The following is a 26,579-nucleotide window of genomic DNA, read 5'->3' on the forward strand; positions in this document are numbered from 1 at the left end:
GATAGTATACTATCAAGCCCGAACATGAGTGTATTTATGAACCAATGAAGTTCTTAGAAATTCGGTATAATTAAATTGTTAGAAAATTGAGAAGAAACACATGTCCATAAGAATCCTTTTAACACCTTTAGTAAATGATTGCACTTTACAGTTCTTAAAATCGATGACGTTCTGCAACTAATTTCCAAGTACGAATACCCCTTTGACTGATATCTTGAATTTACTTTTGTCTAGCCACTCAATAATGTTCCGGGACGACAATAACTTTGGTCTGAACAATATAATGTCATATAATGAGAGTAATGTTTATCGTACAGGTGGCAGCGCACAACCTACACAAGGCAGTGCGCGAGTGGTCGTCGAAGGACAACGAGATCATCGCGGCCGCCAAGCGCATGGCCATCCTCATGGCGCGGCTCTCAGAACTCGTGCGATCCGACTCTAAGGGTAAGTGATATTGTTCCTTCTAAAACTTTAGGAAAAGGAAGGACTACGACGACCCCAGCGTTCTTAAAATGACGTGTAAAAGTGATGTAATGTCCAACTTGCAAAATAAACAATTTCATTTAATTTCACTGAATTGGGCTTTTGTATCAAGCAGAAACTAAGCAAACATGGTCCATTTTCGACCACATCGTCACGAGATGAGGCGAGATTGTGGTTTGTCGATTGTACATTATAAAAAAAATACTGAAAGAAAATGTTCTTAATAACTATCGTCTACTACTTAATTTCTTGGGAGAGTTATATACGGAGCGATTGCCTTGCTTGTTTAGCCCCTTTAAATTAGTTATACTGGATATATAAAACTGGGTATCAAACTTTCTAAAACAGCTTCTGATTATCAAAAACGTACAAATGACAACTGGATCATATGAATTGACATGCTTTCCAAGGTACGGAGGAATACACTGTGATAAACCCGTACACTTACGCTTAGCTTCAGTAAATCGGTCTGTTAGGTTTGTAATCAAACTCCTCAAATTTTAACTAAACACAGGCTCATCCCTGTATTAAAAAACCTCCTATCTATCAAATGCAGCTTTGTATAGTAAAATACCGTATATTTGTTGTATATTTTGTGTATAATTTAATTTAAGCACTATTCATGCTAACACTTATGTATTAGGTGCATATTATTCTATATACTGCTATATACATCTTTGACAGAATACGTCATGTTACTGATCTGTATCTCTTTAAAACCACGAAAAAATATAGTTTGAAAAGCCTTCATTTAAAAGCTTGTATATAATAATATGCGCCTAAGTATTTCGATGTTGTATCACTGTATATGTCTGTCACTTGGCCGCGGAACAGAAGTTGTGTTGAATCTCAGCGGTAAGTCACCTCATCATGATCATCATTGTAGCAATTTGTACTTTCTGTAGATAGTTGTAAGGTAGAATATCGAATGTGCTTTGTGTGATTAGCAGTGGAAAGCATACTGTAGCTTTTACAATATCACAAAATATATTTGTATGCATATATTGGTTTTTGGATTATAGGCAACTATGTATTAAGGTTACAACTACTTTACATAGGTTTTTAGGTCTTGATCGTGTTCAGGGAAATAGTTGTCCTTAGAAAGGGATATTTAATATTGGCTTTTTTGTCTTGCCCAATTTTTATTTATAGCCTTGGAGCCGGATAATTAGTAGCCTTAGAGCTGCTCGAATTTTCACACGATTGATAATTTTATTGTCTTTCAGATGTTTTACGTTACAAAACCAAAAAGTTCTTAATACATACTACTTTTACTGTGATTCTGCATTTCTTTAAGAGCATGAAGCAAATCAGTTTTCTAGTTATTTATATTACTTGAAAAAAATCATTAGTAGGTTTTAGTTTCACAAAAAAAATAATTCTTGCGATTTTTTTGTTTCCATTTTACTCATGGATGCTGTTTATAGCATGTCTGCATGCTACCACCTCTCCACAACTCCTGAACTAACCTCACCATCTTCCACCACCAGGCAGCAAGAGGGAGCTCATCGCGACGGCGAAGGCGATCGCCGAAGCTTCGGAGGAGGTCACGCGACTCGCTAAGAAGTTGGCGCTGGAGTGTACTGACAAGAGGATCAGGACGGTATGTATTGACTGGTTTACTTGTTTATCTTATTGGGAGATGGATAATAATCAATTGACTGTAGCTGTTGTGGATGGATTGAAAGGAAATGATGAACTTTTTATCGATATTCGAAGAACTCCAAAATACTCTGTTACTGTTACAGCCTTTTTATCGTCCCACTGCTGGAGTGCAGCCTCCTCTCACACGGAGAACGATTGAAAATTAATCACCACGTTTGCTTAATGCGGATCGGTGATTTCAGACTATATAGTCCAGGTTTCCTCAAGATGTTTTCCTTCACCTTCTTATGAGCCATTGGTGTCCAAGACTGAAACAAAGCTTCGGGTTGCCAGGCAATTTTAATCAGATTTGTTTGCATTTGTGAGTAACAACGTCCTCTGACCGATTTTGGCCATTTCAGCTGTACTCATAGGGGCATTTGCTTGGACACAGATGCACTTACTATTCCTTTACTCTCATAGCGCGATGGAACGACAATCAGAGATCACAAGCAGGACGTAAATGTCGGTCTAGCTTTCCAACTATTAAATATGTAACGGTTGTATACATAGTCATTTGATGATGTTTGTTTATTACAGAACTTGCTACAAGTATGCGAGCGTATCCCGACAATTGGAACTCAGCTCAAGATCCTATCTACCGTTAAGGCCACCATGTTGGGCGCGCAAGGTAAATTACCACTTTTTATTTACTAAATAATTCAATAATTTTCTATTCTGGCATTATATTTAAATAAGTAACTTTATGTACAAGCAAATAAATCAACTTATTATCATATATCTGTATATTTATAAAAGTACACAATATAATTACTGTTCATTTAATATTATCAAGCATTTAAAATTTTTATCTTCGCTGTATGCCTTTTACGATTAAGCATTAATATTATCTCTGATTCTTCCGTAGTATTTATTTATTCCCATATTTTAAATAATAATATTTATGTAATTATTGCTTAAAAAAATATTCTTCTAAAAGTGTTACTATTTATATGTAAGTCTACAGTATAACAAAAATAAAGAACTTTACTTAATAACCTAGTTTAGCTTACAATATAATAATATAGCTTTCTCTCTATTAATGCTGCTTCTCGCTTTTCTAACAGTCGGCATGCCGGACTACAAAGGTAACTTATTATAACGTCAATGTGTGCTTAACTTACAAAAATACATACATACAATCGCATTTCTAAAATTATGTATTTCATTTTATGGCATATGCTTGCATATACCTATTATTCCTCCTATTGTAAATACACAATTTTACCTACATTTTGACTTAAAATACCATTCAAATTCTAGTGGTGTATTATTTCTCATCGAATTAAAGTTTCATAAATGTGTATGTCTACATGATACCATTGGACTGCCATGTTTGAATTAATTCCTTTGTAATTTGTAATCAAAAATATATCATACCATAAACTCATTGGTTTTGAAGTTCATTTATTAAGTGGAACTTAATATAATTAAATGTATGTTTTGTTGCGTTCACAGGCAGCGAAGAAGACCAGGAAGCGACTGAGATGTTGGTCGGCAATGCACAGAACTTGATGCAGAGTGTAAGTTATTTTACTTGTCGAATCTTACTTCAGTTTATAATTGAGACAGAGAGAGAGTAATGAACCACCTTTTAACTTACTGGTTATGATTGTAACTAAATTTTGTTAAAGGTCAAATAATAATTTTAACTACTGGTGACCACAACAGTCATTGACCACGACAGCTATTTTCTTTAAAGAGATCAGCTATCTGATTTGATGCAGAACACATCAATTTCAAAAACATTTGTAGGTGCACTCTCTATTTCTACACTCTCGTTAATCCAACCAGAGATCACAAGCAGGACCGACACTAACGTGCTTTCTGGTGCACCCAATCGCCAACTTCCAAACTTTGGGCTGCTTTCTCGAATCCACAAAGGCATTTCCATCCCGGGAATCGAACCCGAGACCCCGTGCATAGAAGACGCGCTTGATGACTACTAGACCATCTGTTGCATACTACTGGAACAGTAATATAATATCATATATATCCCCTACAGGTAAAAGAAACAGTGAAAGCAGCAGAAGGTGCGTCTATCAAGATCCGCACGGAACAAGGTGGATACCGCCTGCGCTGGGTACGACGCTCGCCATGGTACCAGATCTAAGTATGTTGGTCACATTTTATAAGGTATACATATGTAGTATTTGGTACTCAAGCTGTTGGATTCACAGTTTTATGCTCGTTGGAATAGGGTTTATTTTGGCCCGTGCCTCTATAGAATATGATGTGACCTATTTGGGAGTTGTGAAATTATCGATTTTTAATTTATCTTTGTCACCTGCAATATTAATGGTGTCGTGTAGATATAGCCATAAACAACTAATGTTATTCTTAGGAAAAAAAGGTTGTAAAATGTTGTAATTGCTTTCAAAGTTGATTGAATAATATAGTGATCTTGACACGTATCAATGAAATTAAAATATCTACTAGAATATTCTTTTTAACTTGAATTTGATAACTATCTCGGTGAGTTTATTTTTGCCTAGAAGTTGATTATAGACTTTTCCTGCAGGTTGAGTACCAAACCATACAGGATTGAGGTTGTAACGCAGGTACATATATAGCTAAGTATTGAAGCAATCCAACAGCAATAAGTTGTTATTGTAATTAGGTATTTTATTACTATGTGCATTAGAGAGTAATAACATTTTTTTACTAGGGCTGTCTCCGATGTTAGTGCCAAAATCTATTGATTTTTACTTTAGTCAGAATATAATTTTATAATTCTCAGCGGCATCCGGTCTGACTGGAAGCCGACCCCAATATACATATGTAGGTAGGAAAAAACTAGGTAGATGTAATACTATTTTGATTTTAATGTACTTTTTTAAAATGAAGTTATAATTTATACTGCTAAAACTTTTTTGAATTCCTTATAACTTAGTTAAATCCCAAAGTCTACTGCAAACCTCTCTAATGCACAAAGTAGCCTAAATATGCGCACACGCATCAATGATCGTCACGTCATAACATGTAAGTACATCAAATAACATATTGTAATGACATCATATAATGTAGTAACATAAATTAATGACAATCTTATATAATTATATACAACTATATACTACTTTAGTTTAATATACAAATATATACGTTTGTGTGTTATTTATATGTGATTAATTTAACATTGTATGTATATCTATATTTTAAGTATATTTTGTAGAGTAAATTATGTATTTTGAAGATAATAATGAGCTTCCCTATTTATGTAATAGAGTTGTGTAATACCCTGTAATAGTTACTTTAACAATATTATATTTTACATAAAAACATTTATTTGTCGGTTGTAAAAAGTACCGTGGCAATGAATTTTGTTACATCTTATAGTACATATATAACGTAAAAATAAGTAGTACAACAGTAAGACATACAGTACATATTTTTATACTTTACAGAAAGATAAGTTACGTCATCATTTTTTAAGTGCTAAACAAAATATTTTATAAATGTACAGACGACCGCACATCAACCTAACACAATCTGTCTTTCTTCAATAGATTTTCAACCTTATCAGAATAGTGGAACGTAAATGTTCGTAATTGATAGATTCGTTTAGGTTGACCTGCTGGCATCTGTACTGTCGGTGCAAAAAATAAGTATCTACCTACTTTACCGAATAAGCGACAAAAATATGAATTGTTTTGATCGGTTATTTTAATTCACGTATTACATATAATTATGATTTGAACAACGAATTTTATGTTTATAAAAATAACAATACAAATTGATATAGTGATAGAAAAGTGTGATTCTGAAAGTAAGTGCCATTTTCGTGCTTTATAGACGTAGGGGTCCTCACGCCTTACTCTGACGTATGGTAGCTAAATAACGCAATATATTCATATATTTATACATTAGAAGCAATATTGTTAAGCGTAGATACACTTAGTTAATGTTTGAAAGCATTTTCTATAAGTCGGAAAAATGTTACATGACATAAATTAGTACAACCTTTTAATTAAGAGTGGGTTTTAACTATAACGTTAACCTTACTAAAGACAGCGGTCGAATTGCCAATTTTAGTAATGGTAATTTTCACGGCTGGTCACGGTTTGTTCATCGTGATAGTTAAATAGTGAAATCTATCATAAATGCGTACTCTCGATCTAAATTACTTTGACTAAGTGGTCACATATTTATGCGCATAACTGTACTCAGTAGAGGCCTATACTTTGATCGTAGTTTATAGTTCCGTGGCCTTAGATTAGCAGCTATATTAAATGTTGTGTAAATCTGGCTATTTTTTATATATTCATTAAAAGTATTATTTAAAAGTTCATTGTAGATGTAAAAATCATAACTTTCAATGTCCATGTCTATAAAACATAGAATGTGATTGTATATTTTACAGTATCTGCACATTGTAGACTTTTAGTCGGTCGATAGTTTGTTTTTGATCATAAATCGGAAGGAAGATGAATGGTAGTACACACATTACAAAGATCAGGTATTTAGCCGGTATCAGACCGACTGAAGATTTGGATAGGAATCAAGATTTTCTTAGAAAATAAAATGTTGCTAATTCCGGAACAACTATCGGCGACTGTTTAGTTTGCAGTCTGCGGGTACTCCCCTGGATTAATTCACTGAACTTTACAATAGCCTTCGTGAAACTAGCCTTATATTCCTACATGATAAATAAGCTTATTATTTTGGTATATAGAGAGATATAAATGAATATTTATGAGAGCAAGCGTAGGACCGCGGAGTGAGAGCAATATTTTTGTATGTCTGAAGAGATTGTAGTGATAAACTAATGTAGTACATATTATATTGTAGTTTGAAGTAAGTAATGTCATTGTAAATAACTTCGTCGCTAAAATGTTGTATTCGTTCTAATGTTTTCGATAGACTCTAAAAAAATATGAAGTTTATTTAGATATCTACAAACAGGTCATGATTTTGGAGTAAATACTGAAGTTTTAATATAAATATCGTCTATCGAATACATTAAAATTTTATTTTAATTATTAACTTTATCGCGTGCTTCATGTTTTTTTATTAATTATCTGTACACTTTACACATTTTTTTGTTATTAATATTTTATTTATTCTAATAAAGATTTTTTTATTTAGAATTTTGTTTTCTTTGCTGTTATAGTTTAGAGTAGTTACGAGCATTTAGAGTTTGAGTATTTATTCGTTTTAGTAAGTAAGTAAGCAAATTATTTAGTAACTTATAAAATAAAAATAAAAAACATTACGCAAATAAAAAAGAGTTCTTAAAATTGAACTTAGCATTTTTAGATTAAAAAATAATTGAATGCTTAAAATCTCTTCCTTAATTATGGAGCGTTAAACTAAATAATAATAATTAAATACTAGCAGAATTCTTCTAAAAAGTTTAACTACATTATCCTCACTCTGCCTTAGTCTACCTACAATTCGGTAGCCCTTATTAGCTTATCTTAAAAATCTTAAAAAGCTTATCATATAAACTTCCCTATTAATAACTACTGTAAAATTAATGTTATTTCTAAGACAATGAGCAAGTTTCCACCTGGCCTAAATGAGTAGCTAGACAAATAGTTATATCATCATTTAAATCATGTTTGGTGGTTAATTCTGGTTTCTAGCCTTTCCAAATTAAATTAATTAAGGTCTAATATTAAAGTTAGTCATTTTTAATCGGACGATTTAAAATTTTCAATATACATTCTGTAGTAAAATATGACATTGCGAGTGCTATTAACTTAAGCATATTCGATTTTTCGCTGTAGATATGAAAATAAAATCGAGCGACTTAAAATATTCCATTGTAATCATTTCTTCTATAACCAACATGTGTTACTATGTATTAGACCAGACCCAATATCACCGACAGTACAAACGTACGTTTTTCTTAAAACAATCGTTTATATGAACCACGAATGTGGCAATTTATAGTACCTAAAGAATTGTTTTAAGACAACTAACTTTTCGCACGCTTAATCATATACTGACCGATTAGTGTTTCGGTCAAAGTTTAAATAAGTGTACCAAGAGGTTTATTTTAACGCCCTCTTTCGGCCGATCTCGGAATTTTTTCGGTATCTTTTTCTAGGCGGAGTTAAACCCATATCTGTCCCTTTCACACTCAATCGTTTCGGCAAACTTTTTTACGAGACAGAGACAGATATCAGTTTATGACTCATTATCATAATAATAAGAACATACATTGAACAAAACACGGACTCATTTCAAAAGGTGTCACCAGTATTAAATCAATGTAACTATATATTTTTAACCCCCGACGCAAAAACGACGGGGTGTTATATATTAAACTGACGCATCTTGAGGAACTAGTCGACATGTGTATTCTGCCCATCCTAACCTACGGCGCTCAGACTTGGTCTTTGACCGGATCTCAGAAGTCCAGGCTAAAAGTATGCCAAAGAAGCATGGAGCGTAGCCTGCTCAACATACGGCTTAGCGACCGGATACGCAACACCATTATCCGGTCCAAGACGGGCATACTCGATGTGGGCAATAAGTCTGCAAAGTTGAAGTGGGATTGGGCGGGTCACATCTGTCGAATGCACCCGGACAAGTGGGCCAATATTACCACAAAGTGGATCCCGGAGGATGGAAGGCGACCGAGAGGGAGACCAAGGAAACGCTGGAGGGAAGACTTGGACAGCTTCCTCTCGGACTGGCCTCAAGCAGCGATGGATAAAGAAAAGTGGAAGGCTTTGGGGGAGGCCTTTGCCCAGCAGTGCGACAGCATAGGCTAATTAAAAAAAAAAAAAAAAATCTTGAGGAACAATTTTTTTAACCGATTAATTTATAGTTTTAGAAAATATCTATATTTCTTTAAAATTATATTCAAATACAATATCCCTAACTCACTTTATCAACTATCCTTAAAATATATTATTTCATTACATAAAGTTATTTTCTTTGAGTAATAAGCCATTTTGTAAGGTAAGTCAGGTTTGCTAAATCGTTTTTAGCGATTTCTTGAAAAACGTCTTTTTTTAGTTATGTCAGTATATGATTAAGCGTGCGTTTTGTGCTGTCGGTGAACTTCGATCTTACTGATTCAACATTATATGATCCAGGTTTCCAAATAAGAAAAAGATATAGACCTATATAAATAATTAAATAGTTGCCATTATTAAATTTAGCAATAACTGTGTTATTTTAGTAAAATAAAACATAAATAAATAATAATAAGTGAAACGCAACTGACAGTTACCGAGACTGGCTGTAATAATTTATTTTCATGAATTAATTAGTAGAAAATAATCAGTAGAAATATTTTCTTATAGAAATAAATATATTTTTATGTACTTCGGTAGTTTTATTTAACTCTCCTATTATTTTATTTAGATGAAAAATATGTATTTATTTATTAGATTACCTAATTTTTCCTGACATAAAAATAAAAACAATAACTGACATGGAAACCTAAGGTTTTCATTGAAGGACGTGCAATGGAAGATTTTACTGAAAAACCTAACTATTATAACTTTAATGGAATATGTATAATGATATGATATGATATAATGAGTTGTCAATTTCATTCCAGATTCTTCAAATTGAGCCTTTACGGCTGTGGCCACGGAGTCTTACCTTGAAAAGTTTTAATAATTAAATTGATCCTTATTCACACAAATACTGAAACCTATGTTTCATAGCAGAATTGATAAACTTAAGGACTAAGTAAGTGGCGAAGTGGTTTGTATTGTGACGCATGATGAACCTTAACAGGTAATTGAAGGTAAGCAATGAGTCCTTTCATTTAGATATTCTTTTAAATTATATGCTATGCTAAATGCTAACTTATAAGGAGGCTGTGGCTAAGAAGTGGTGGATTACATCCTTATTTCATATAACAGTTACTAAACACTCGTATGCAGTTACATTTTCGCTTTCGGGATCGTAAGAGGTTAGTCAATGGCTGGACCTTTAGATATAGACTTATATGAAACAACTATTTATCCGAGTGCCAAAAGTAGTTCTCTCTCTATTCAAAGTAGGCTGAAAATCAGCACTTTTTGAAGGCTACATTAAGGTACGAAGGGTAGGTAGATGCTGATGACTATGCGTAATGTTTACGAAATTATTATCACTTTGAAAATTACTCTGAGATGACGTAAGTAACTGAATACCATAACAGCGTCTAAACAATTTGAGTAGGAACCTACATACCTGACTACCTACATATGTAAAGCAATGTGTGATTCATAATTATGGCTGTCATATTTCTAGGTTGAATAGATGTTATACGAATCGAGGATTAATTAAACAAAGTAATTAACAAGTTTCCCCATTTAAACCGTCTCCAAGGTACCTTGTAGGTATCCTACCTCCAAGTTCGAAATCTGATCCTGATCAACCGATTGCGATGACCAACGCTGCTGTCGAGTCATTGCTTGATCAGTGGTCATAAGCAAACTTTCATTAATCATCATTATTCACCTTATTCATTGGAAAAAGGTTCGGAGGAAGATTCACCATGAACTGCCTAGCAAGTGCTTTCCGCAAGATTTTGACACATAGATTATTTCAGGCTATGTACTTTTGATTAGCAGATCGACAGAAATTGTCCTAGTTTATCGTAATATTTTGTGATCATAAATAGTCAAAAATTATGATAGCGTTTCCGGAGAGCCTAATATTTAGTGACAGTACATAAAGTAGGAACTTTACTTATTTACAAACCTAGGTAATTTAAAAATTAAGACATTGGCCTCGAATTATGCACATTAGTTGCAGTTCCTTCAACAGATGCGCTTTGTTAAGACCACGCCCTTGCACACGTGCATTGCCTATCAAAACAATCCTTCCACTATGACGAGACATCACTTACCTATGTCTAATAGATGAAAGTTAGTGTTTGTGTATGTTTGTTACTACTTCATCCGCAAATGGTTGAACGAATTTTGATGAAACTAATAAGCGATATTAACACCTAGTTAATGTGAAGCTGAAGTTTTTGCTTGGTAGTCTCAGGAACTACCGGAGCAGTTTGAAAAATTCTTTCAGTGTAATAAATAGATCATTCATCAAGGCAGACTAGGGGCTACTATTTATCAGCGGGTGGAAATAGATCCCTGGAGACACGGGTGAAACCGCGGACGGAAGCTAGTAATTTTATAATACAATTTGTATAGTTATCAACACGTGTCCATGTTACGTATAATTTGTTATTGTTATAAATTAAACTAGCTACTATACAGTCATGTTTCCCGCAGAACGCTTTGCACTCCATACTCAAGAGCCTCTTAGTATGGCCGTGAATTTAATGCTGTTTCATTCAGTATCGTGATTTTGTTATGTGAAATAGACTGGTCAATCCTTCTTCTTATGTTGCCTGACATAAACCTTATAGTGTGTCTTGTGTGCGAGTGTTAAATCCGTTTGGACCCAAGGTCAATTCTACTTCTTGTCTTGCCTTACATAAATTCTAGGGTCTAAGTGGGTATTGGGATCAGCTGGAATCAATATGAAAGTGTGTTAAGTAAGAACCTTCCTTTGACAGACAATATTTAATTGAGTTTGTCAAAAAGTGTTGTTAAGGGGTCTACACACCAAAGCCGCTGACCCGGCGGCACAGCCCGGCGGCACGACTGCCGCGGCATGTGGTGTTCTAGTAATTGTCAAATACTCTATGAAAGCCGGCGGCATGATTGTGCAAAATACGGCCGGCGGGTTGGGCCGCCGGGCTGTGCCGCCGGCATCAGCGGCTTTGGTGTGTAGACACCTTTATAATTCGTGAGACAATAGCTCAATCATTTCGGAACTCTTATATACGATGAAAATTATTTTTCATCCCACCATCTCGGAAAGAGTAGTTTTATATAATATTATAACCCTTTGATATTTGAGCGCAAAAGCCGTTTTTATCCTCTAGAGCGGCAAAGTGATTTGAATTTAGAACATCGTGTGCAATACTCCATTTGTGACAATCTTGATAAGACTTTTCAAACAAATACATATTAAACAAATAAAATACTGCTTAAAATAATTATTGAATTAATTAAGTAATTTTTATTATTGTTTTTACATAGATTTTTAACCTAGTTTCATTTTTAAACTGACTTTTCAAATAAATGAACTTTAATAGGTACTTCTTTTTAATTTGATACTCATATGTGCGCGCCATCTTGTTTTTTTGCATTTAGTAATTTCCTCGATGAGGTGGGATGAAAAGTTACGTGTTGCACTCGAGTGCAAAGATTTTTCACCTTGTGCTCTTTTGATTCCCTCGCTATCGCTCAGGATTCTAATTATTGAAACACTCGCTACGCTCGTGTTTCAATTTTAGAATCCTTCGCTTGCTCGGTCATCAAAATTGAGCCCGCGGTTAAAAAGCAACTTTGCAATCTTGTACCTATAACAAATAACTATTTTTACAAAATTAATTCGAGGTAAAAAATACCATAAAAATTCCTTTCAGGACATGATAAAATTGAACTGTAACAAACATTATTATCAATACGAATTAAGGAAAACCGAGCCGGTCAGTCAGTGCGGATGAAATCATAGCCCCTTTATATAGCTAATGCTGGGACGAGGTAAATAGCTCAGTGTGACACTTGGAGTGCTGTGGAATATACTTACTGGTGATTTACTTGGATTTACTTGAAAACTGTGAGTATAAAAAGTGTTCATCAGTAGTTTAAGAAAATGAGATAACTGATAGAGTAGACTGTAGAGTATGGTTGTCAAAAAAGTTTATACTATAGTGCAAGAGTGATTTTCAATGTTGTACTTGTGTGTCCCACCCAAAAAAAGATTTAGTTCTAATGGAATTTAACCGAAATCTACTAGACTAGTATACATAGCCAGAAATTGGTCTTGTTCTCACTTGGAACCATCTCACAATAAGTCTCATGCGGAAGTAACTTCCTATTTCAAACCCTCAACGATAGCAGTTAAGTATTTTTATTTTAAACCTAAGTTACACAGCTAGAACATAGTTATTTTAGCTAGTTCAAAGTTACATACCTACCTGTTTAGTTTACTTTGTGAGTCAAACATGTGTTATAATCTGACTAATTCGGATCTTGTCTATGATGACGTGATTTCACTTCCGACCATGACCATCGTTTCTTCCGTCTCATTCATGACTAAGAAGCATGTATTAGTAGGTAAGAAATTAACTTTGGTAATCAGTTTTAGGATTGATAGTCTTAATAGATTTTGAATAGGCTCGTTTATAAAATAACGACTGTCGTGGTCGTGCAATACCTAAGCAGGTATAGGTCCTCAAAAGTCCTAAGTTAAAATACTAATTAGGTACTCCAAGATGATAAAATCCTTGAAAAACATACCTACTAAAATCACAAAAACAAAAAAAAAAAAACTATGTAAAAAACATCTAAAAATAAGTATATGCCATGAATGTCATGATAGTCTATGTTTTGTCATTAATTAGGACAATATTACCAGGAAAACAGACAGAACTAACATGCCTGAGTTCTCGCAATATTATTATCAACGAGTTTAGATTTATTCCTCCACTGCCTAAACTTAAACAATGAGATTTAATTCAATTTTCCTGCGAAATAACTGGATTGATTGGGTAAAACACAGGAATTGTGCAGATTCGAATTAGTTGTCAGTATCACTATAATTTCCTACTAGGTATGTGACTTTTCTATTCTTCGCTAAGCTAGTACACTGAAACTACGAGGGTAGCAATTGGTAGCAATAAATTCATATGTGTTTTGAGAGATGATGTAGTGATCGGACTTACCAAGGGGTATCGGGTTGCCTGGGTAACTGGGTTGAGGAGGACAGATAGGCAGTTGTTGTGGCACACTGGTGCTCAGCTACATCCAGTTAGACTGGAAGCCGACCCCAACATAGTTGGGAAAAGGCTCAGAAGATAATGATATAGTGACCGATAATGATATAGTTCTGATGCTCACAGGACACCATCACCAGCAGTATGCCGTCACTATCGCTGAAGATAGTGCAGGACGGAGGAGCAGTCACTAGGAAGGTGAAGTTCGACTCGCGCATGACCGTGCAAGATGCTCACAAGCTGGTCAAGGAGAAGGTCATTGTGCCTGATAAGGGGAAAGGTAAGATTCACTTGCTGTTATTAGAATGTAGGTAGATACGAGATAGGCGTCGTCCTAATTGGGAGCGATCGTGCGATGGCGCGATGCGTTTTTCATCTAAGACGTCGTCCTAATTGACAGCGATTGCACGATGACACGATGCGTTCTGGTCGTTCGATGAGTTCAAACATACAGATTTCATCAGAGTGTCCTATTTGAACCTCGCAAGTGAGATAGTGAGATCGTGAGTTGAAAAACACATCGCGCCATCGTGCGATCGGTCCCAATTACGACGACGCCATAGGGTCCTACCAGTATGGAAGCATGATATTAATAGCTGAATGAATTTTGGAGTCTATCTATGGACCTTATAGCTAACTACATTAAGCAAATTAAAGAGAAGGTGAATGTTGTGACGTATAAGGAAGTTAAAGACTTGGCGCTAGATAGGCGTACCTACATGGAAGCTGCACCGACAAAAACTGGGCTCTTAAATTGAAAAGAAGTACTTCTTTTTATATAATTTGATATGCGCGTGCCATCGCCATTTTCTTTTTTTACATCAGTAACTTCCTCGATGAGGCGGCATGAAAAGTTACGTGTTGCACTCGAGTGCAAAGATTTTTCACCTTGTGCTCTTTTGAATCCCTCGCTAGTGCTATCGCAACCCTTCGCTTGCTCGCTCATCAAAATTGAGTCCGCGGTTAAAAAGCAACTTTGCACTCTTGTAACTAAAACAAATACATAACCAACCGATCACGTCTCGTTGTGAGTAATTGCTCCTCAGCCATTAATCACTTGTTCCTCTAACATTCTCCACCACAGAGTACGGGCTGTTCCTTCGCTCAGCTGACAGCTCACTGTCGGGGGTCTGGCTGGAAGAAGACCGCACCCTGGACAACTATATGCTGCGGGATGGCGACTCGCTGGATTACATCTGCCGGATGAGGAACCTCAGGGTGCGGCTGTTGGATGGTGAGTAGACTGGTTACTAGCTTCTAGAAATGAAGTTTAATGTCTTCTAGGAAGGTAGACGTTAGGTTCGATACGTCACCTTTTCTTTCTCGACTTTTACTATGTGCGTCTGGTAGGTAAGCTTATCTTGTTCATCTTATTGTGGTCTGCGGTTATTTGTTATTTATTTAATTATTTTTTGTTCAGACCCAAATTCTCCAACAACACAAACGTCAGTTTTTTTTAAACAACTGTTTACCTAAGTACTTACTATAATTTTTTATATAAATTGTTTAAAGTAAATAGTTGTTTTAAGAAAAACGGTAGATTATGGTGTCAGTGTACCTACCTGAATTATCTAATTATCGTATGTGGCAGACTTATGTTTTGTTTAATTTAGTTAAAATAACTGTCAAATACCACAATCATTTACAACTAAAAAGTACCCAAAATCACTTGCCGTGTAAACTAAACTCGTCAAGCCACTATTTATAACAAGACAATATTTCGATGTAGTAAAATCCCCAATTTCCTATAGATACGGTGAAGACGCTGCAGGTGGACGAAGCGAAAACAGTAGCCGAGCTGATGATGGAGATCTGCGCGCGCATCGGCATCAAGAACTATGATGAATACGGACTGGTATGTGGACATTTTAGGGTTCCGTACAACACAAAACGGGAGCCTATTTCTAAGACTTCATCATAGTGATAGACAGCAAATCTATCACTCTGATGATTAAATAGATGAAAAGTTGAATTTTTGCGGACAGGTTTATTTACTACCACAAAATTACAAGATTTTTCTATGATTCTGGTCAAATTCTGTGAATTCTATGAAAAATTCAGTCTCAAATACACAACACCTTTCTCTAAAGTTGTTTATCGAACCCTATCAAGCCAGGGTTGCAAGAATATTTGAAAGATAGAATGCAACTCTGGAATGCAACGAGAGTTTGAGAGCTTCAACCTCATCAAACTTTCGCCTTCTTTCTCCACATTGGTTAGACTCATTTAACAATGATTTATCATCACACCTACAAAAAACCTTCCACCAAAATCCTACCTGCTGATTACTCAAACCTTTTCTCCTCAAACCCAGTGCCACGAAGAAGTGGAGGAGGTGGAAGACGCGAAGGAGAAAGCAGGCACGCTGAAGCGGCCCAAGGACAGAGACGTCGCGCTCGAGCAGCTCAGCAGGAAGCTTAATACTGATGATAATGGTACGTTAAACTACGGTTAATCATGTAATATACTGCAGCTTAGCTCTCTAACTTCTTGACGCTGTGCCCTTGCGAATTTAGAAACTCCATTTTTTTGGGAAGTTGGTAAAAAATGTACCACCTGCATAACGTATGGAATGCTAATAAAGAATTGAGCATCGAGTAGTTCAATTACGGTTTGTGCACAAATAATTACAGGTTTTATAAACAGCTGTGACGAGTGAAATTATTTACTTTCTTAGCATCTAGCTAGTAACTTCGTCGCGCAAAAAGCAGGCTATATTTAGTATTGGCACAAAAAAAATATGAATGAGATTAATGCAACAAACATACTAGCTGCTTCCCCAACAATTTTCGCCCAAATTGATTCAACTGTTTTTGCTGAGATATAAATGGTGTTACACATAACAGTTGTATTTAGCACATAGCAGCACAATATTCTACACCCTAACATTTCTCCTACAGTGGCCTGGCTAGACCAGCACCGAACTCTCCGGGAGCAAGGCGTGGACAGCAAAGATACCCTACTGTTGAAGCGGCGGCTGTTCTACTCGGACCGTAACGTGGACTCGCGGGACCCGGTGCAGCTGAACCTACTGTATGTGCAGACCAGGGACGCTATACTGGTCGGCAGGCATCCTGTTACTGAGCAGCAAGGTTAGTTCAATATACTGTACTTACATATTATGTAGTACTTAACTCATGGTTAGTGCCTAATCTTTGTTACAACGAGGCACCTTGCCGCAGTTTAAAAATATGGATCAAGTAGTGACAATGAGTGACCATCAGTCATCAATTATTGTGAATCATTTAACGACTCTCTCTTTCTAAGAGAGAAAATCATAATGCCAAAGTTCACCAACAACATGGGCGTCTGTTTTTCTTGCAACTGCTTTCTTTTAAAATTTAACGTGTTTTTTTTGTAATCAGTTGCTTTATGAAAACTGACGTTTATGTTGTCGGTAAACTTGAGCCTAAATAAATTTTCATAACCCAAAAATACTTATCATGTTTAATGATATAATGGGTCAAATACATTTCTTTCCTTTAAAACAAGAATTAACATTGTCAGTCAAAGGGTGAGAACCTCGCGTGCAATCCCAACTCGCACCTGTCACCTTTTTAAAAAGAATAACTTTTAAAGTACCTAGGTACCTACCTAGGAACTTTAATGCGAAAAATTAACTTACCTAACACGGAACGGACTAGTTATTCCTTTTTTTACTCGTCCGTGTTACTTACCTAAATGCCACAGACATAAAGTTGATAGGAACTATGTAAGTAGGTAGGTATCTTAAAAATACTTTATTCAAAAATTCCTTCACATTTATCTTCATTGTAAATGTGAACCTTAATATGAAAGGAACGACAACAACTATACAACTAAATACCGGTACGATATGAATGAGAGCAGTCGTTATCGTGGCCAAGCTATACAAATGTTAGCGCCGAGCGACCCCGACACGACGCGACGCGTCGGGACCGGTCGTCTAGCCGGTAGCAGTGGGTTTACATGCCGGCGGCGGAAGCATTTATCGCTAGAATAATTTTATGTTCTTACAAAGTAAAGAAAACATAAAGTGCTTTTTTAAGTTGTCATGTCAATTTACAAGACTAATTACTTAATGTTTATTTTTCTCAGTAAAATTTAAAAAAATATCCGTTCTTGGTAGTAGGGTAAAAAGGAAGATAATCTTAAGATGTAAAAAAGAGAATTTCAATTTGCTAGTTTAAAAATAGCTACTACAGTTCAGTAAGTCATCCATTGACCACATGCATGACGTAAAAACATTGTTATTTCAATTGTACAATAGTATTAATATGTATTTGCATTCTAGGTAAGTAGGTAAGTATTTATATTTAGCGTCTTTGCTTTCAAAACAGGAAACCTCATTAACTTAGGTTAAGGTCATGTACCAATTCCTTATTATTTATCTAAATGTATGACGAAGTATTGCTATAACTTTTGTCCTAAATAAACAACAAAAAAATCCCCCTTTTGTTTATGTAGAAAACAAAAGGGGTTGTTTGTTTTTGAAATATTTATATAGTTACGAATAATTTGCATTTTAATAATGTGAACTTTGAGCACGCTTAAGTGTTTCACATATTTCATTCATTGTATGCAAAAATAACAAAATACCTTCCAACTGAGTGATCGCCAACGGTTTCAATAATAATGACGACTGTTCAGGAAAATAAATTGACAATAGGAAAAATAATACCTACCTAAATATGTTTATTGAAGTGCTAAAAGTGTTTTTAGTTATGTGTTAAAACAAAATCGTAATATTTTATTTTTTTTTTTTTTTTAACTAATACCTATAAAAATATGTTACAAAATTAATAAAAGAGAATATTTAAATTCTACAATTTACTATTTTCACACAATTAAATAAAAAAAAACACCACGCACAATTACCCAACCTAAATTGTTATCTAAACTCAATATAAACCGTCCTCAAAACTGTGCGAGCGAGAGGCTCCGACTACGATCGCGAAGCGACGCTCCGACGCGAGTTCCCGACGTTCGCTAGCCAACATAACACGTGCCTATCATACAAAATGTTCCACGAACGGCAAGATATCAAACTAATCCGTTTAGTTAAAGAACAACCAATATTGTACGATGTTAACCATTCCAAATATATGGACTTTAATACGAGAGAAGTCGCGTGGCAAAAGATAGGAGACGAGCTACAGAAGTCCGGTGAGTATTATTTAGATTTCACGATCCGATGCTTTACTATGTGTTCTTGTGAAGTAAGAGAATCGTGTGAGTTTGTGTGCGAGTTTTGTGTGTGTTTGTATTTTTTTTAAATTAAATAGTTTGTAAATTGGATTTTGCATGATAAATTAGTATTTTTTTATGAGAAATAAATACCACGTGTTAAGTATTAAAGTTAGGTTAACTGCTTCGCATTTGTATTTTTTTATGTTCAATATACCTATGGGATCTAATTTCCTTACTAAATCATTCATTTAATTTTTATTTCAGGCAGTGACTGCAAAATACGTTGGGTAAACATAAGAGATGTACACAGACGTATTTTGAAGAAGAATCTATCGGACCCCGTCCACCCGCCGCGCAGGTACAAATATGACAATGAGATGGAATTCATGAAGTCCTTTTACAAAGACGTGGTGATTCTATCCATGGATGATGATGATGATGATGATGATGAACAATCAGACGACTGGCAGAAGTCGATCACTGAGACAGCCGGGGTTGGAGCTGAAGATGATGAGGACGAAGACTTGGAGACAGTTCCTAAAAAGAAAGCTAAAGCAGCAAAACCAAGGTCTAAGAAGAAAAAAGAAGTTAATCAATCAGCTTTTGAAGAAGTTAATCAGACAATGCCGAGTTTCAGTGAGGCTCAGCCTTCGGAACTCGACCCTGCAGACCCAGTTGATGCGTTCCTGTTAAGCATTGGTTCGACATTAAAAACTTTTTCGCCGTATCATTTGAATGTAGCAAAATCGAAGATATTTGCGGTCGTACAAGATCATGATTTGCAGCAAATAGTTGAGAAGAGACAAGAAAACTCTGAAAAAGTGACTACGAGTGATGCTTTGTTTGATCAATAAATTAAGATTTTAATGTGATTTATAAACGTGTAAGATTACTGAGGTTGACGTTATTAGTTAAGCAAGTGACTCTAAAATGTTGTGTGTTAAAATAAGTCTAAGCTTAAGATACTCAGTATTTTAAAGTGACTCTAAAAAAGGGAGGTTTTAAATTTTTCTGTTTTTATTTTTCCAGTTGTGTTCAATTGTGTTTCCCATTTTTTTTTTTAAAGAATATGTCTCTTTCTTTGTATTTCGTGTTCTTGGACTCAAAGTAATGAATAAATAATTTTAATTTCTAATTTGTTTTGTGCACTGAATGTCAAAAAATTTTGCTCTACTTGTTCAAACGCGGATAACTGTCGAGTTTCCATAGTAGTGTCGAGTCGTGAGCGTCGGTCGATAACTCACACACACAGCGGCAGCGTCGCGTGGCCTCCTCGGAACAGCCGCACACTATGCGACACGAGACGACTGGCTGCCGACTTTTTTGTCGCACTCACGTGTTGTTTCGTATCATTTTGGCTTTGTTTTGTAAAAAATCATAATCTTTCTTGACTAAGTATTCAATATCATAAGGATTCCATTTTTGTTTTAGTATGTATGTTTCCGAAAAATAATTATGTAATGGTATGTTTTATAATTATGGTCTGAATTTTGATTAAGATAGGTAAATGATTGTGATGCGAATGGTGTTTGTTGATTCAAGTAAGATAAGAGATTATTTTCCTGTAAAATAAAGATTTGTCATTTTTTTGTAAGTTTTATTGAAAATTTTTCTGATATCAAAACAGTTTTCGACCTTATTATTTTGATAACGAGCGATTTATTCACGTAAGTAAAGCAAAAGTATACCGTCATACTTTAAAAAAGATGCGATGAACTTAAAATTATTAAGTTTTTTTTTGTTATCAACGAACATATCTGATTACGATAATCACGATAACCTAATTTACCAAATGTCACCAACAAAATAATTTAACTCAAAAAATTACCAACGATAAAAGTCTGGCGATTCAACAATCGTACAATGCGCGGCCCACCTTAGCAACCGGTTGCGACACCAACGGGCACGAGACGTGACGCGCGCGCGACGTTGCCGCTCCGTGCAGTCGCCACGAGCACGCCCCGCGAACGACACGATGCCGCTCCCTTTTAACAAAAACCTAGATATAAAACTAGTAAAATTAGTCAAAGAAAACTCCATTTTATATAACACAAGACATTCGAAATATCTAGACTTTGATGCAAGGGAAGTCGTTTGGCAAAAGATCGGGGATTCACTCGGCAGGCCAGGTAAGTTCTTTGTGTTTTTTTGTGTTTCCTTATGTCGTTAGCAATAGAGTCTAGTTTTGTGTAGCACATTGAAAGTTGGCGCTTGTGTAGTGTAGAATATAAGTAGGTTAGTGTTGGGTTATCTGTGTGAATTTAAAGTGCATAGAGTCGGATTATAGAATGCTAGTGTTTAGATATTGTCGCGCGCTTCTTTTTGTAAGGGGCAGAGTAGATATTTTGACGTTGTTTTTAGTTCTGTCCTTCCTTGTTTTAGTAAATAATAAGTTCTGAAATGAATGGATGAACTAATTAGAATTTATGCTAACGTATTTTTGGGCGTAATTAATATAAGTAGGTACTGTTGCGATTAGTTTATTTTAATTTAAAGCAAATATTTAATAGGCAATCTTCTTTACGAAAGTAACTCTAAGCTCGTGTCTTTATTTCTTAACTAAACTTTTGTACCATTATTTAGTTATTTTATCGCAGGATTCTTTGCGTAGTAGGTACAGTATTAGATAGGTAGATTAGCTCTCTAAATAATCAAGTTGGCCAGTTGGCGTAAGAAATAAGCGAATCAGGATAAAAAAAATATAATGTTATAAGTTCTTTACTTATGTATTTTATTGCAAAATAATTAAACAAAATTTACATTTCCAGCTCTAGTCTGCAAATCGCGATGGATCAACATACGAGACATGATGCGACGCAAAATCCGGGATCGCCTGCGCAACCCTAACGCACACAGCTACAAATACAAGTACGAGGATGAGCTGGGCTTCATGATACCCTACTTCAAGGAGTCAGCAGGCGCCCCACCAGCCTCCGAAGAATACACCGAGTTCTTAGAAGACGAAGCCTGCGAAGTCGAAATGCCAGCCGAAGTCTTTGTCGACGAAACACTGGATTTCGAAGAGCCTAGAGAAACTAAACCCATATTTAGGAAACGACAAGAAGAAGCAAATACGTCTCGAGAGTTCTCTGAATCTATGTTCCAAGAGTTAAGTCCTACTGATCCTTTGGACGTGTTTCTTTTAACTATAGGGTCGACTTTAAGGAAGTTTAGTCCATATTACTTGAACCAGGCGAAGAGTAAGATATTTCAGGTGGTTCAAGACTATGAGCTGCAGCAGATTGTCAATAAGGATGACCAGGCTCCGGGCAGCAGTGATACCACTAGATTATAAGATTAAGTTAGATTAGAAATAGATTAAGACTTTAAGACCAAGTTCACCGATAACATAAGCGTCCGTTTTTCTTGAAACAATTGTTTACTTTGAAATATAAACTTTGAAATTAAGTTAAGACGTTTGTTTTAATAAAACTGATGTTTATGTTTTTAGTGAACTTGAGCAAGTGTTGTATTAAGTTAGGAAATAAATATTTTTTTTAGTATTTGACTTGCTGGTTTTCATTTCAACCTTAGTTATTAGTAATGAGGATAAAGGGTAAGTAGGTCATGTTGCAATTGACCCAAGCATAAAGGTTGAGCTATGAACGTACATAGGTTCGTACGTATCTAGCAACATGGATCGATTCTATTGTCTATCACAAATTCATGACATATACGTAACGAATGGAGTTATCTGTTTCATTATTGTTTACTCACTTTCAAAGATTTGTATTTAGGCAATTTATCACTGAGAAATAGAGGTTTACCTTTTTATCGAGTTCCGTACGAATCCTTTGAACAAAATTACATATGAATACTGGTCTGTTTCTGGATAGGTACCGTTTCAAAATAAAATTTATTTTCTATATCTTTACTCCTGAGTAAATAGTCAACAGATAGATTGAACATTTATAAAAAAATTTGTTCACAATTTAAATCAATGTTTTTATTTTATCACTTTCAGCGGTTCAGTTCGCGGGCATCCAGTGTCAAGTGCAGTTGGGTGACTATCAGGAAGGAAAACATAAGCCTGGATTCATTGAGAAGTATTTATCTATGTCAAATTATAAACTTAACATCCTCGGGCCCAAGTTTTGACGTTTAGTTTTCAAAGTAAAGTGTTGGTTTGAGAAAAACGGACGTTTATGTTTTCGGTGAACTTGGGCCTTAGCTACTAATGTAAATGAGAAAATGTTGGTTACGCTTTCACGCTATAACGGGTGAACCGATTAAGGATACGCGGACGAAATCTAGTTTCTTATAAACCTTGTTTGTACCTGTGCCGTAAAAAAGCGCGCTACTGACGCACGCTTGCTAAGTGTTGCGGCAACTTTAAGCGAAGGCGTAGTTCATTTCTTGAGAATAAAGATAACATCTTTTTAAGTCTTAATAGACGTTTCAAATCCCTTTTGTGTGAATGCGAAGAACACAAACTTGAATTAGAGACTTAGTTAACTCAATGATCTGAAACAAATTGGGGACACTCTGGACATCTTAGGCCCACGCCTTATAAACTATACACATATAATGTAAACAATATTGATGGGACTTATTGCAAAAATCCTTACTTCCTTACTAATATTATAAATGGGAAAGTGAGTTTGTTTGTTTGTTTGTTTGTTCCGCTTTCACGCCGTAACTACTGAACCGATTGCTTTGAAATTTTGCAGACGTAAAGTTAGAAGTCCGGATTAAATAATAGGGTACTTTTTATCCCGAAAAAAATAGATATTCCCGAGGGAAAACAAAAATATTGTTTGCTTGATGGATGGATTGTAGATGGCGCTGTGTGTCCAATATAACCGAATTCCACGCGGGCGAAGCCGCGGGCGGAAAGCTAGTACATAATAAACCAACTAATGCTTAAAATATTCAGGCTATTGTTACTTTTTAGCCACATGTATTTTAAACTGATTTCATCAAAAGTCATATCAAAATTATTTACCTGCCTTTAGTTAAGCGCTTACTTAAATGGAGTATTAACTCAATGACCTGAAACAAATTATCAACATAAGGGACGCTGTACAACGTAACTACTTGGTTTTGCTAGTAGTTTCAGCCGCTTCCTTAACGAACTACTACAGTACCTACCCATACAAAATATAACATGTCAGTTGGGGATAGTGTAGCTTCCCACCAGTTAATTATTTTTCAAATTATATTCATCGAGATGACGCGCAGAGCGGACATTGAGAGTAGACTGCCAAAGCTGCGAATTCTCTGACTTGTCATCGTGGTGTCATCGAAATTTTTCAAATCGGTCCATTAGTTTCGGAGCCTTTAGTATAGAAAAGTACCAGCAGCAACAACGCCTCGCCGTTATAGCAAAACCCAAGTCATCCCATTTTCTATATCTGACGTTTCCCCCACAGCCTGGAAGAATACCTACCAGCCCAATACTCTAACGCGTGGAACATAGAGAAGAAGATCTACAAGGAGTTCGCGCTGCACCAGGGCAAGACTCCGCTGGAGGCCAAGTTCCTCTACATCAAGACTGCACGGGCCATGCCTACTTATGGAGTCACCTTCTTCTTGGTTAAGGTGGGGCTTTAACTTTGATATTTTCATCTTATTTCGTTAAAATCATGGTGGCCTAGTGGGTAAAGAGCCAACCTCTCGAGTAGGGCGTGGGTTAGACTCCAGGTCAGGCAAGTACCAATGCAACTTTTCTAACTCTGTATATAGTTTCTAAGTATATCTTGGACACCAATGGCTATTAAAAGGTGAAGGAAAACATCTTGAGGAAACCTGGACTATTAAGTCTGAAATCACCAACCCGCACTGAGCAAGAGTGGTGATTAATGCTCAATCCTTCGCCGTGTGAGAGGAAGCCGCAAACCAGCAGTGGGACGGCTGTAACAGTAATAGTGGGTAAAGAGCCAACCTCTCGAGTAGGGCGTGGGTTCGACTCCAGGTCAGGCAAGTACTGATACCTACCAGCTCAATATTCCAACGCGTGGAGCATAGAGAAGAAGATCTTCAAGGAATTCGCGTTGCATCAGGGCAAGACGCCGCTGGAGGCCAAGTTCCTCTACATCAAGACTGCCAGGGCTATGCCTACTTATGGAATCACCTTCTTCTTGGTTAAGAAGGGGCTTTTAATATTTTTTGTAACTTTTGATCTTCTTGTTCGGGGCCTATAGCTACCTCTATATCGGGCCGAAATTGCGCTGTGGGTTTTAAGAAACTTTCACAAAACAGCCCGGAGTTTGGAAGTATTGTAACTATGCATACAGCAACAATAGAATTAAGTAAATGCGTGGTTACTGCAAAGGATATAACATTTAATTTTACTTTCAGTATAATTGTAGATTTAATCCTTATAAACAATCGTATAAGTATTTTGTTCTATTTTTCTTCTTGTCTGTGTTCTATGTGTGACTACGTACAATACATAAGTAAAAAAACATAAACTGTTAAATAAATAAAATCTTTGCAGTAAGGCCATTACTGTATCCCCCATCTTTCGTTCACTTACTCTCTCTTACCTATCTACCCAGGAGAAACAAAAAGACAAGAAGAAGCTAGTCCCCCGCCTTCTCGGCATCAATGCTGAAGCCATCCTGCGTCTCGACGAGGTCACCAAGGAGATCCTGCAGCAGTGGCCGCTGACTCACGTCAAGACCTACCATGCTGGGAAGTCGCAGACTTTCACGCTTAACTTCGGGGATTACAGGTGAAGTGAAGACCATTATTTGTTTAGCGTTTCCAATAGCATCTCCAGGGTACAACTTCCCGCATTCGAATAAACAGTAGCGTCTACCCATTCGCGATCAATGGGCTGTCTAACACTCATGATTTTTTCAATTAAGTCTTAAGATTAGATTGTTCGAGCAAAGTAACTAACTCTGGTACACACAGAAACTGACGGAAAAATTAGAGAGTCTACTGACATATGAAAGCGTAATTATTTGTTATAGTTACTATCTTGATGTCTCCGTAGGAGTTAATTTTTTGCATTGACATTTTGTATGACCTTTATTTTTGTGTATTTTCGTACTTCCCCATCCTATACTCACCTGGATTCTTGGCACTTCTAGTGACAAGGAGTACAGCGTGAAGACGCAGCACTGCCACCGCATCCGCGACATCCTGGAGGGCTACATCGACATCATCCGGCGCCGCATGCTGGCGCCGCCCGCGCACCACGTCGGCACGAGCATGGCAGTGTTACACGATAACGTGCAAATGGGCAAGTTAGTACCAGAAACTAGCTTTCTTCAGTAAATGGACCCACGAGGGTAACAATAGGTAACAACTAATGGCAGCTGGTAGCAAGTAGGTAGCAACTAATGGCAGCTGGTAGCAAGTAGGTAGCAACTAATAGCAGCTGGTAGCAAGTAGGTAGCAACTAATGGCAGTTGGTAACAAGCAACTATCTATATGTATTTTGAGAGATAATAGACGGAGTGACAGTCGTTCTGATACACACGTAGATCCTGAGAGTAGCGCTCAATGAAATAAATAATCTCTTCAGCTTTAGTATTATGAATTATTGTGTGTGTGAAATACTCATGTTTTACGAATTCGAATG

At 36.1% G+C, this 26,579-nt stretch overlaps 4 protein-coding genes across 4 annotated transcripts in view; all 4 read left to right on the top strand.

Moving 5' to 3' along the window:
* Nucleotides 1-7,065, top strand: part of LOC110372659 (vinculin) — a 34,440-nt gene extending 27,375 nt beyond the window's left edge. The window contains exons 21-25 of the mRNA XM_064041741.1: nt 318-447; nt 1,977-2,089; nt 2,671-2,761; nt 3,589-3,653; nt 4,136-7,065. Coding sequence (XP_063897811.1) covers nt 318-447; nt 1,977-2,089; nt 2,671-2,761; nt 3,589-3,653; nt 4,136-4,243 — 507 coding nt within the window. The 3' untranslated portion in view covers nt 4,244-7,065. The remainder of the gene's footprint in view (nt 1-317; nt 448-1,976; nt 2,090-2,670; nt 2,762-3,588; nt 3,654-4,135) is intronic.
* Nucleotides 7,066-12,502: 5,437 nt separating this feature from the next.
* LOC110381507 (talin-2) overlaps nt 12,503-26,579 on the top strand; it is a 28,503-nt gene continuing 14,426 nt past the window's right edge. Inside the window, exons 1-10 of the mRNA XM_064041885.1 lie at nt 12,503-12,717; nt 14,003-14,156; nt 14,961-15,110; nt 15,628-15,731; nt 16,191-16,311; nt 16,777-16,968; nt 23,010-23,091; nt 24,418-24,586; nt 25,546-25,721; nt 26,086-26,241. Coding sequence (XP_063897955.1) covers nt 14,021-14,156; nt 14,961-15,110; nt 15,628-15,731; nt 16,191-16,311; nt 16,777-16,968; nt 23,010-23,091; nt 24,418-24,586; nt 25,546-25,721; nt 26,086-26,241 — 1,286 coding nt within the window. The 5' untranslated portion in view covers nt 12,503-12,717; nt 14,003-14,020. The remainder of the gene's footprint in view (nt 12,718-14,002; nt 14,157-14,960; nt 15,111-15,627; nt 15,732-16,190; nt 16,312-16,776; nt 16,969-23,009; nt 23,092-24,417; nt 24,587-25,545; nt 25,722-26,085; nt 26,242-26,579) is intronic.
* On the top strand, nt 18,801-20,562 carry LOC135118802 (uncharacterized). The gene is made up of 2 exons (XM_064041736.1): nt 18,801-19,021; nt 19,310-20,562. Exons 1-2 carry the CDS (start codon nt 18,877-18,879, stop codon nt 19,897-19,899), a joined length of 735 nt encoding a protein of 244 aa, XP_063897806.1. The 5' UTR covers nt 18,801-18,876; the 3' UTR covers nt 19,900-20,562.
* Nucleotides 20,911-22,553, top strand: LOC110381505 (uncharacterized). Its single transcript, XM_021341855.3, has 2 exons — nt 20,911-21,174; nt 21,814-22,553. The coding sequence occupies exons 1-2, from the start codon at nt 21,021-21,023 to the stop codon at nt 22,338-22,340; spliced, it is 681 nt and encodes a 226-aa protein (XP_021197530.2). The 5' UTR covers nt 20,911-21,020; the 3' UTR covers nt 22,341-22,553.

The sequence above is a fragment of the Helicoverpa armigera genome, chromosome 26, assembly GCF_030705265.1.
Source record: "Helicoverpa armigera isolate CAAS_96S chromosome 26, ASM3070526v1, whole genome shotgun sequence".
Classification (NCBI taxonomy): domain Eukaryota; kingdom Metazoa; phylum Arthropoda; class Insecta; order Lepidoptera; family Noctuidae; genus Helicoverpa; species Helicoverpa armigera.

Coding starts and splice junctions, on each gene's coding strand:
- LOC135118802 (XM_064041736.1), top strand. CDS start 18,877: ATGTTCCACGAACGGCAAGATATCAAACTAATCCGTTTAGTTAAAGAA. Junction 19,022..19,309: donor AGACGAGCTACAGAAGTCCG/GTGAGTATTATT, acceptor TTTTTATTTCAG/GCAGTGACTGCAAAATACGT.
- LOC110381505 (XM_021341855.3), top strand. CDS start 21,021: ATGCCGCTCCCTTTTAACAAAAACCTAGATATAAAACTAGTAAAATTA. Junction 21,175..21,813: donor GGATTCACTCGGCAGGCCAG/GTAAGTTCTTTG, acceptor TTACATTTCCAG/CTCTAGTCTGCAAATCGCGA.